General features: G+C 36.9%; 1 protein-coding gene across 2 annotated transcripts; it reads left to right on the top strand.

The window, feature by feature from the left end:
• The first annotated feature begins 2,834 nt into the window (after positions 1 to 2,834).
• On the top strand, positions 2,835 to 8,851 carry LOC127933896 (uncharacterized). 2 transcript variants are annotated; one of them, XR_008147596.1, is made up of 2 exons: positions 2,835 to 3,595; positions 8,771 to 8,851. XR_008147596.1 is itself a non-coding variant. In XM_052531005.1 (2 exons), the coding sequence occupies exon 2, from the start codon at positions 4,505 to 4,507 to the stop codon at positions 5,903 to 5,905; it is 1,401 nt and encodes a 466-aa protein (XP_052386965.1). In that variant the 5' UTR covers positions 2,835 to 3,595; positions 4,330 to 4,504; the 3' UTR covers positions 5,906 to 8,713. The 2 variants fall into 2 exon arrangements, 1 of the variants encoding a protein (XP_052386965.1); XM_052531005.1 differs by lacking the exon at positions 8,771 to 8,851 and adding an exon at positions 4,330 to 8,713.
• The last annotated feature ends 3,194 nt before the right edge of the window (positions 8,852 to 12,045 follow it).

Below are 12,045 nucleotides of genomic sequence, written 5' to 3'. Positions count from 1 at the left end.
AGATTTAAAAAAAGACCAAAAACCGTATAAATCGCGTATATTAAGCAAAAACCGGCCAGTCGAGACATATAATTCAATATTCCCAATTGTATTTTTTATTTTTTATTTTTTATTATTGTCAAATGTTAAAAAGTAATTTTCTCACAACTATCATTTTTACCTCTCCTTGCAAAAGAAACCAAAGGTCCTCATTCATAAAACAAGAATGAATTTTTGTGTTACTGTAAACTACTCATATGTTTATTCTTAAAGGGGGGGTGAAATGCTCGTTTTCACTCAATATCCTGTTAATCTTGAGTACCTATAGAGTAGTACTGCATCCTTCATAACTCCAAAAAGTCTTTAGTTTTATTATATTCATAAGAGAAAGATAGTCTGTACCGATTTTTCCCGGAAAAACACGAGTGCCTAGAGGCGTGACGTGTGGGCGGAGCTAAAGAATCACGAGCGCCAGTAGGATTTTGTGTTGAGCGAGTCTGGAAGCTGTGACACAGATCCAGAGGCTGAAATTTAACAAGAGCAGCATCAGCAAAGGCTTCTCTATGTGGTATGTACTGAAACTGTATATATTTGCTTAGCGGTTTTGGAAAATGACTAAGTTCCACTTTGTCGTCTTTTTTTTGTTGTTTTTAAGCTGTACATGTGGAAAGTGCAGTTTGATAACAACATCGCATGTTGTTTACTTGATGTGCTTACGAGCTGAGCGCTAAGTAAACAACACAGAGATATTTGAAGCAGTTTTACTCGTGCAGTTTGATGACAACATCGCATGTTGTTTACTTGATGTGCTTACGCGCCGATAGCGAAGTTAACAACACAGAGATATTTGAAGCAGTTTTACTCACCGCCTGCGGTTCCAACACACGATCGTGACCCTTTTTCGTTGGGATTGCATTATCCTTAAGAAATAAACGATGTGCAAATCCAGCGTCAACCTGGGCCTTCTTTGTAAAACAAGCATCTTCGAAATGCAGGGGAACAAACACAAACACTTGCACAACTCCGTTGATGCTCTGTAAAAATAAACTCCATCCACTGGTCCCTTAATGCTGTTTCTCTTTTGGTAATCTGTGCAGGGTTGTCTTGCCCTGGCAACCAAAAAACAAACCGACAAGGAGTATTTTTGGAACAGAAATACTCTTTCAAACGTACAACTTAATTTTTGAAACTTTGTCCATGTTTAGCATTGGAATCCAACTCTTTAACAGTGTAAAAAACTCAGTATGCATGAAATAGCAATTCACCCCCCCTTTAAGTAAACAGTTGCATTGAATGTGACAATTTTACGTAGGAATAAACTTAAGATTTAAGTACATGAATGAGTCCCATCCATCAGTTTGATGTGTTTTCTGACTGTCCAGAACTGACACACTTACAGAAACAGTACAGCTTATGTAATTTTTTGTGATTAACCAATAGCAGTTTTTCATACTGAGTATTTGAAGGCTGTCCTCACAGCTCTAGCTAGGCCACAGTACATCTTCATGCTTTTCATTTCATTTCATTGCCAAATCCTCTCACTTCCATGACAAACTTAATTCCAAAATGCTACACAAAGAAAGAAAATGGTAACCCAGGTAACAACACCCTTCAAAGGCAATGCATTTTTCAGAAACATCTCATCTCTATTCAGAGAGGATCTGGGGGGCGTGAGCATTCGTTGCTCTTTGATCTCTCTGTGTTTTTTGCCTTTCATAACTGCCTTACATTGAGGAGCTCAACATTTCTGTTCCCTGATATGGTTTATTTGTGCCAGATGTTTCCAATGTTCATTTTGTCATTGATTTTTAGGTTGTTCCTCTTTGTGTCCCTCCTCTAGTCCTGTATTTAATGGTTTCCTGTTTTGAGTTTGCTGTCCGGTATTGTACTTCGATCCCCCGTATATATGTGAGAAATAAAGTCTGTTTTTATTCTGGATTCTCCTTCGCTTTCTCTCCCCTTCTCAGTTGGCACACCATGACAGAAAACCGAACCTAAAACAAAAAGAAAGCAGTGCCGTTCTCTCATTTTTTTTTCAATTTTTTTTTGTAAATCTTTTGTTTTATTGCCTTTTCCCCTACGCAATCATGGAAATCGCCACTTGCTTCACCGCCTAAACCTACCATCTACCATGTTCTGGAAGTTCTGCGGGCTCGTCGCGGCAATGGCATTGGTCAGTGCTACTCTTAACTTGCTGTCTTAGCTCAGGGCTACCATTTCTCCATGGACCTCCCAGACTGGTGAGTATCTGACCCCGATCCAGAACCAGCCCACCTTCAAGCTCAGCGGCCGCCGCTCATTCAATTCAATTCAATTCAATTCAAGTTTATTTGTATAGCGCTTTTTACAATATAAATCGTTACAAAGCAACTTTACAGAAAATTATGTTTCTACAATATTTAGTAATAGCTTATAAGTGGTGACTGTCAGTTTGTGCACGTATGACAGGATTTGTAGAAAAATGTATACAAGACGGAGTCAGCCAGATGATGAACATTATTAATATTATTAATAATTAATAATTATTATATGATGCAGTCACACTTGTAGCAATATTAGTTGGTTCTGTTGTTGATTCAGAGTTAGCATCATCTAGGGTCCTCTGATGGTCAGCATCATCTCTTCTCAGGTGTTCTGGATACAGACTGGAGCTTGTGTAAATCCTAGTTACATCCCGTGGCAAAACATAGAAACAAAATAGAGACATCATTAGCATAGCTGCTGTTCCATCAAAGTAAAATTTAAGCTAAGCTAAAGAATAACAATGCACATTTGATCAGATACAACTACACTCACAATTTAAAATAGGAACTACCAAAAGTCAAGTGTTTTGTGACCTTAGGGAGCGTGTGTAACCCAGAGTGATTACAAATAGACAAAAGAGTAAGAATAAATAAACCAGAAAAATAAAAGAAAAAGTGAATTAACTTAATTCATAAATGCAAAGTTGGAACTTTTCATAAATGATTAAAAAGTGTTTTTTTTTTCTCTTGTGGTTTTTTTATGTTGAGAATGTAAGAATTGTACATCGTTGAATGTTATGTTGCCTTTAAGAGAATGTGAGGTAGAGTTCACTTGTCGACCTATCAGGAGAGACGCAGCGTGAAGCAAGCGGATGATGTCACCAGCGCGCGAAAGAGACTGAGAGAGAGGAGACTCAGCAGAAAGATCGGCAGAGATCGTTCTGAGTGAAACTGTTAGTAGTTGAAACCTGAAACCAGATAAAGCGTCTAGAAAGACATTGATTTTCCTTTGAACTGAACTTTATTTTGTTTCTTGAGTGATTTTGAGTTATTTTTGAGTGTTTTTCAACATGAACACGGCGATGACGCAGACTGAATTCATCACCGCATGGAAGATGGCGAGCCTCCCAGCGAATCTCAATTTCAAATGAAACCATCGAACGATTTCAGCGGATTCACTGCTAGTTTTCCCCGGACGGAGGAAAAATAATCTGTGAGTGAACAAACATCAAACTCTTCTTTTCTCCTCCTTTGTGCTATTCTGTTCAATACGATGGAAGGAGGCCTGGATTGATGCATCTAACGTCTCATTTAGTTTTGGTCGATTGTTCAACACAACAGTAGGCCTGGATTGTTGCATACTACTCATTCGGGTATGGACGATTGTTTTTTTTTTATTCAGAGACTGGTAACATTATTTGAAAATCCATTACTGAATTTATTGATGTTTTGAACTGTATACACACTAACAGTTGAATTGTATTTTTTTTTTTTCTTTTCAATACCTGTATTGTTTTAATTTGAAGATAAGGTTTATTGGGTGAAATATTTGAAATGTAAGATTTTTTTTTTTTGCTGAATAGTCTTTGAATATCACATTCAAATTTAAATCTAAAGAGTACTCAAACAATTGAAATAGACTAGCATAGCTCCAGTTAAATAATCTAAAATCTATAAAGATTTAAATAAATGATCAAAAACATCTAAAAGATAATTAGGTAAAAATTAAATTAAACTAGTAAAGTTGTATACACTAAACTAGAAATAATATACTACAAGTCTTAATTTCAAAAAGATTTAAAAGGAATAAGTCCTAAAAGAAAAAAAATAAAGAAAGATAAATAACAGATCATTCTAATAAGAAAACAAACCCAGAGCTCAGTTTATTTATTTTCCTTGCATTTATTATCAATCAGTAATTTCATTGTTATTTTGTTGATCATCAGTATCTTCCATTTTTGCTGCCTTTACCTGAAAGAGAAATCATTTGTTAATTATTTTCATTTATCATTTGCCTTGATATAAATCTTTCAATATAATTTTAACTTACCTTTGTTGGTTGTCTGTTTTTTTTTCAATCTCTCACTACTGCTCCTTATGAACCTAGAGGTACTGGTCCACGTTTCCTCTTGTTTACCTCACCTGGGTGTCCATTCAGCCGTGGTGCCCTGGTGACCTGTAGGAGGCGCTACAGTTTTGGCGAGCCAGCCAGGAGCAGTAAGTAGAGAGATATCTTAATAACAGAGAACAGACAAATTTAAAGAGACATTGCTCTGTAAAGAATGGAAGTCATTGAGCGAGAGAATGTTAAGGTTCCGAACTCACTTATTGTGAGTGGTATTACAAATACCGAGAGGGACAATGATTTGACTGAGCATCTTAGCAGATATGGGTGCATTGGCAGGATTGTTGCCATTGACAACCCTGAGTCCCCATATCACAAAAATGTGATAATTGAGTATGAGAGTGGAAGTGCACTGAAGAGCTTAGAGCCTCAGCTGCCATTCATTTTTGAAAGCCCACATCAGCCCAATCTCAGGTATGAGATTAAAGCTTTGTCCAGTATTTATGTTCAAACAGTCGCTAGTAGCGTCACCAAGGGCTTTATGGAGGAATTGAAGCGCATTGCAATGCTGAGTGGTAAATCTTTTGAAGACATCTTAAATGAGGAGCTTTCAAAATGCACAGAACCTGTATCTCGAAATGAAGATGAATCTAGGAGAACTGTTCAACCACCTACTATGGTGAATGCCATGCCTGAGATCCAAACGGATTTACCTCGGGTCAGTCAAGTTCAGGGGAACCGTGAAACACTCACTAATGCTGCATTTGTTCCATTAACCAGAATGTCTATCCCTAATGTGAATCCCCCAGAAGTACAGCGTGTTGTAGTTGAGCATATTGTGAAGAGTGAAGATGCTGCTTCTCACATGCATGCTCCTCTCAAGCTAAAGTTCTTTTCTGGAAGATCCCCTCGTCCAGGGAATGAGGTGGATTATGATACATGGCACAACAGCGTTGAACTTATGCTACAAGATCCTGCTTTTTCTGATCTAGTCAGATCTCGAAAAATTATTGACAGTCTTTTGCCTCCAGCGGCAGACATTGTGCGAACACTGGGTTCTCATGCTACACCCAGAGCATATATTGATTTATTAGATTCAGCTTTTGGAGCTGTGGAAGATGGCGATGATTTGTTTGCTAAATTCTTGAACACACTGCAAGATGCTGGAGAGAGACCATCCCAGTTTTTGCAACGTTTGCAAGTAGCTTTGACGCTGGCCATAAAAAGAGGTGGTGTGTCCTCTGATGGGGCTGATCGACACTTGCTTAGACAGTTCTGTAGGGGTTGTTGGGACAATGCCCTCATTTCAGAGTTTCAGCTTGAACAAAAGAAAACTGATCCCCCTTCTTTTTCAGAACTTTTGCTGCTGTTGCGTACAGCTGAAGACAAACAAAGCACAAAAGAGTCCCGTATGAAAAAGCATCTTGGTACATCTAAGCAGCGCACCTCATCTTACTCCTTGTATGCTTCTTCGGATGAGGTGGAGTCACCTCAAACTTCGGTTTCTGACTTGAAGAAGCAAATTTCATTGCTTCAGGGACATGTCGAGAGCTTAAGGAAGGCCAAACCCGTCAGAAGTCGCGTACTGTTGCTAAAGCTCTTTGGGAGAATTTCATAGTCCCTTATGGAATCCCAGAGAAGTTACATAGTGACCAGGGAGCTGACTTTGAGTCAAAGACTATTAAAGAGCTTTGTCAACTGATGGGAATCCATAAGATCAGAACAACCCCTTACCATCCCAGGGGGAATCCAGTTGAACGATTCAATCGTACTCTCCTAAGTATGCTTGGTACGCTTAAAGAGTGTGATAAGTTGCATTGGAGTACTTTTGTGAAACCCCTCGTACACGCGTACAACTGCACCAAACATGATTCTACTGGGTTTACCCCATATGAATTGATGTTTGGGAGGCAGCCGCGCTTGCCTATAGACTTGGCTTTTGATGTACCTCAGAACCGAGAGCAGTTTAAGACGCATTCACAGTATGTGCGTGATTTGAAGACTAGGTTGCAAGGAACTTATGACTTAGCAATGAGAAATGCTGCTAAAGTTGGAGAGAGGAACAAAGCTCGTTTTGACAAGCATGTTCTTGAAACTACACTGGACACTGGAGATAGGGTTCTAGTTAGGAATGTACGCCTAAGGGGTAAACATAAACTGGCTGACAAGTGGGAATCACTTGTATATGTTGTTGTGAACAAGGCTGGTGAACTTCCTGTGTACACTGTTAAGCCAGAAGGCAAAGATGGTCCTTTAAGAACTCTTCATAGGGATCTTTTACTCCCGTGTGAATTGTTGCAGTTACCTGAAGAGGTAGTTGATTTGTCCAGGTCTCGGAAACGTCCGCCAACTCGTAGAAATCCGAGTAATGAGGTACAAGAGCAGCCAAAATCTGACTCTGATGATGATAGCTGTTTAGAACTGCTGTACCGAGATCCTCTTAACTGCACAAATACCAGATTCATTGAGGTTTATGAAACAGAAAAAGTGTCACAGAATGATGTTTCCTCAAACACTGTAGTTCAGGACTCTGTTGATAACATTCCAACTGAGGACTTGCTTGTCCAGTCACCTGGGCCAGAGCATTCTACAATTGAAAGTGTACCTATCTTGAATTACTTTCCTGCTGATAATCCTGAGGTAAATGAAAATTTACCTGCAGTTACTTCTAACACGCCCACTGATCAGAGCATACCTGTAAAAGAAACGGAAAAGGTCTGTGAACATGAATCTGTACAAGAGCAAAATGAAAATGATGGCAATTTCATCAGAAAGTCTAATAGAGTTAGACAGAAACCAAGAGTGTTCACTTACCCCGAATTGGGTAATCCTTTGGTTTCAATAGTACAGTCTCTATTCCAGAGTCTTAGTACAGCCGTGACTGACTCTATTATGGAAAGCAGTTTTTCTAATTCATCTGAACCCGTGGTAACACAGCCTATTAGTTGCATGCACAGGGACGTGCATAGAGTTAGTGGGGGAGGGTGTAACCCAGAGTGATTACAAATAGACAAAAGAGTAAGAATAAATAAACCAGAAAAATAAAAGAAAAAGTGAATTAACTTAATTCATAAATGCAAAGTTGGAACTTTTCATAAATGATTAAAAAGTGTTTTTTTTTTCTCTTGTGGTTTTTTTATGTTGAGAATGTAAGAATTGTACATCGTTGAATGTTATGTTGCCTTTAAGAGAATGTGAGGTAGAGTTCACTTGTCGACCTATCAGGAGAGACGCAGCGTGAAGCAAGCGGATGATGTCACCAGCGCGCGAAAGAGACTGAGAGAGAGGAGACTCAGCAGAAAGATCGGCAGAGATCGTTCTGAGTGAAACTGTTAGTAGTTGAAACCTGAAACCAGATAAAGCGTCTAGAAAGACATTGATTTTCCTTTGAACTGAACTTTATTTTGTTTCTTGAGTGATTTTGAGTTATTTTTGAGTGTTTTTCAACATGAACACGGCGATGACGCAGACTGAATTCATCACCGCATGGAAGATGGCGAGCCTCCCAGCGAATCTCAATTGCAAATGAAACCATCGAACGATTTCAGCGGATTCACTGCTAGTTTTCCCCGGACGGAGGAAAAATAATCTGTGAGTGAACAAACATCAAACTCTTCTTTTCTCCTCCTTTGTGCTATTCTGTTCAATACGATGGAAGGAGGCCTGGATTGATGCATCTAACGTCTCATTTAGTTTTGGTCGATTGTTCAACACAACAGTAGGCCTGGATTGTTGCATACTACTCATTCGGGTATGGACGATTGTTTTTTTTTTATTCAGAGACTGGTAACATTATTTGAAAATCCATTACTGAATTTATTGATGTTTTGAACTGTATACACACTAACAGTTGAATTGTATTTTTTTTTTTCTTTTCAATACCTGTATTGTTTTAATTTGAAGATAAGGTTTATTGGGTGAAATATTTGAAATGTAAGATTTTTTTTTTTGCTGAATAGTCTTTGAATATCACATTCAAATTTAAATCTAAAGAGTACTCAAACAATTGAAATAGACTAGCATAGCTCCAGTTAAATAATCTAAAATCTATAAAGATTTAAATAAATGATCAAAAACATCTAAAAGATAATTAGGTAAAAATTAAATTAAACTAGTAAAGTTGTATACACTAAACTAGAAATAATATACTACAAGTCTTAATTTCAAAAAGATTTAAAAGGAATAAGTCCTAAAAGAAAAAAAATAAAGAAAGATAAATAACAGATCATTCTAATAAGAAAACAAACCCAGAGCTCAGTTTATTTATTTTCCTTGCATTTATTATCAATCAGTAATTTCATTGTTATTTTGTTGATCATCAGTATCTTCCATTTTTGCTGCCTTTACCTGAAAGAGAAATCATTTGTTAATTATTTTCATTTATCATTTGCCTTGATATAAATCTTTCAATATAATTTTAACTTACCTTTGTTGGTTGTCTGTTTTTTTTTCAATCTCTCACTACTGCTCCTTATGAACCTAGAGGTACTGGTCCACGTTTCCTCTTGTTTACCTCACCTGGGTGTCCATTCAGCCGTGGTGCCCTGGTGACCTGTAGGAGGCGCTACACGTGATGGATTGTAGTGTGGTATAAGGCTAGTTAGGTATGCAGGAGCTAAACCATTTTGGGCCTTATAGGTAAGTAATGATAATTTGTAACTGATACGGAACTTAATAGGTAGCCAGTGCAGAGACTGTAAAATTGGGGTAATATGATCATATTTTCTTGACCTGGTAAGGACTCTAGCTGCTGCATTTTGGACTACCTGTAGCTTGTTTATTGAAGAAGCAGGACAACCACCTAGAAGTGCATTACAATAGTCCACTCTAGAGGTCATGAATGCATGAACTAGCTTTTCTGCATCAGAAACAGATAACATGTTTCGTAGCTTGGCAATGTTTCTAAAATGGAAGAATGCAGTTTTTGTAACATTGGAAATATAATTTTTAAAAGACAAGTTGCTGTCTAATATAACACCCAGATTTTTGACTGTAGAAGAAGTAACAGAACATCCATCTAGTTGCAGATTGTAATCTACAAGATTCTGTGTAGTGTTTTTGGTCCAATAATTAATATCTCTGTCTTATACGAATTTAATTGGAGAAAATGATTGGTCATCCAATCTTTACATTTTTAACACACTCTGTTAGCTCAGATAATTTAGAGGTTTCATCTGGTCTCGTTGAGATATATAGCTGAGTATCATCAGCATAACAGTGGAAGCTAATTCCGTATTTTCTAATAATATTACCAAGGGGCAACATGTATATTAAAAATAGAAGGGGACCTAGGATGGATCCTTGTGGCACTCCATATTTTACTGATGATAAATGAGATGACTCCCCTTTTAAGTAAACAAAATGGTAGCGATCGGAGAGGTAGGATCTAAACCATTTTAGAGCCTGCCCTTGAATACCAGTATAGTTTTGTAAACGATCTATGAGTATGTCATGATCTATGGTGTCGAACGCAGCACTAAGATCAAGTAAAACTAGAAATGAGATGCAGCCTTGATCTGACGCAAGAAGCAGGTCATTTGTAATTTCAACAAGTGCAGTTTCTGTGCTATGGTGGGGCCTGAAACCTGACTGAAATTCCGTAACAAGCTTAGGTCCATTAAATAATATGAAGAGAAACAACATTTGATTTTAGAAATATATAAGTAGATGTTGAAAGAAACATTAATTTTCATTGTTAATTAATATAGTAAAGTAATGCTAACACATTTAATCTCAAGGTAAAATGTATACAGTATGCAGTATAAGACTAAATTGTGTTTGTATATTGTAAAACATTCTGTAAAGTGTCCAAGTAAAATGGTAAAACTTTTAAACATTCGATGTGATTCACAAATTCCCCACTGTAAATTGAATTTCTTTATGTTTCTTCTCTGCGGCACTAAATGTTCTGCTAAAATGAGAAAACAAATGAGAAAACTGGTACAGTGGGTTTTAATTGCAGCTAAAGCACTTAGTGATAATTATGGCACAACAAGTCTATCAGAGAAAAACAAACATGCCTCAAGGTTTGTTCAGAGAAGGAACAGCAGGGCTTTCTGGGGTTGCAGGGGGCTATATGCCTCTAGAGATGTAGACCAAATAAACAGACTTTTGTTGTGATGTTTGGGAGGGAATGCTAAAAGTTGGAGGATAGCAGGGGGAGTTCCCAGCAAACACGAGCAGATTTTACAGGGGATGGAAGGAGGAGAAAGTTGCCTTCTGTGGCAGTGGGAAACGGTGGATAATGCCCACACTGGTGTGCACAATTTGCAGCAATTTCCTGCTGCTGTTTGTACAAAGCTTGAGGTTGTTTTTAAAGTGTTAGGATGAAAAAGCAATCCTGACTCCTGTCCGTGCACTTACTGTTTGCCGACACCAACACATCCTACAACTACAACTATGTAGATGTCAGTTACTTCATAAAATAACTTTTTTTTGTAATGAGAAAACAAACATTAAGAAAAATCAGGGGAAAGGGGCGGCACATACTGTATATAGGACATAAACTAACATAATAAACAAAGGAAAAACAATAACAAAATAAGAAATATAATAACACTTTACAAAAAGTTTGCATTTGTTGACTACATATAGTTAAAATGAACAGTTAACTAAAATATAAAATTGCATATTGTAATAATGTATAGTTTATTTTATTTTTTGTAAGCAATTTGCAAGTGTAAAGTAAAAAAAAAAAATTTTTTGATAATCGTGAGCACTGATATGGTTCATGAATTTCCCACTGTAAACTAAATTTCTTTGTTATTTTAACTGTGCATGTTCTCTAAAAATTGGCAAACATTTTCCTCTAGACCAAAATAAGGAAAATGATGGTAACACTGTCCAAAAGGTTTAATTTATTAACTACATTAGCTAACATTAACCAAGGAATTTTTTTTTTTATCTTTATAATATTTGTTACTGTTAATTTAAACATAATATATTCTTATCTATTAATATTACCTATTGCAATGTGAACTATCATGAACATATAGTGAACAATGGTATACACATATGCTTTAAACAAAAAATTTTCATTGTTAGTTCATGTAAACTAATGCATTAGCAAGGCAAAGCCATTGATGCAGCTAAAGGGTAAAATACTGTGCCTTTTTAATTACATTCCAAGGATTACATTTATCAGTGACCTGCTTGATAAACTACCGCTACTTGATAAAGACAGTGTAGCACTGTAACAATGAGGGGAGAGCACATCACACAGAAGCCTCTCTGATCAATAATGAGCTTATGGAAGTGATGGACTGCCTGAATCTCCAGAGAAACAGGAGACAAAAGTGTTCACTTTTCACAGTGCTGTGCCTGCCCTTGTGCCAAGGTTGTCTACTTTTTCACAATGACTGGAAACAAATGTCTGGATAAGGCTTTTTTTTATTATTATTATTACAGTACCTTCTAAATAACCTTGGCCTGAAAATGATAGCATTGTATATTTTGAACATGTGTGACTATATGCATTATATGGAAGAAGTTTGGTAACCTAGTGTAGTTTATTAAATAAATTGTTATCAATGAATCCCTTTTACAAAATTTGCTGCAGATTTGAACTGTTATTTATTAGCCAGGTGGTTTAGCTAGTGCAAAGGCAATCATGTTAAATTGTCAGTATTTATAGTAGACTGAGTTTTTGTCCATTGTCCATGTTTTTGTGTATCTCCAGGCCTAAATTAAAGCTTTTGAATGGGAACCACATTATAGGATAAATATATTGCATAGATTTGACACTTGACCCTTAATGAA

The sequence above is a fragment of the Carassius gibelio genome, chromosome A18, assembly GCF_023724105.1.
Source record: "Carassius gibelio isolate Cgi1373 ecotype wild population from Czech Republic chromosome A18, carGib1.2-hapl.c, whole genome shotgun sequence".
Lineage (NCBI taxonomy): Eukaryota > Metazoa > Chordata > Actinopteri > Cypriniformes > Cyprinidae > Carassius > Carassius gibelio.
Note: the sequence above shows the minus strand (reverse complement) of the source record. Positions and strands in the feature narration are given on the sequence as shown.

What these genes read in the sequence shown, in the direction of transcription:
- LOC127933896 (XM_052531005.1), top strand. Translation starts at nt 4,505, where the DNA reads ATGGAAGTCATTGAGCGAGAGAATGTTAAGGTTCCGAACTCACTTATT.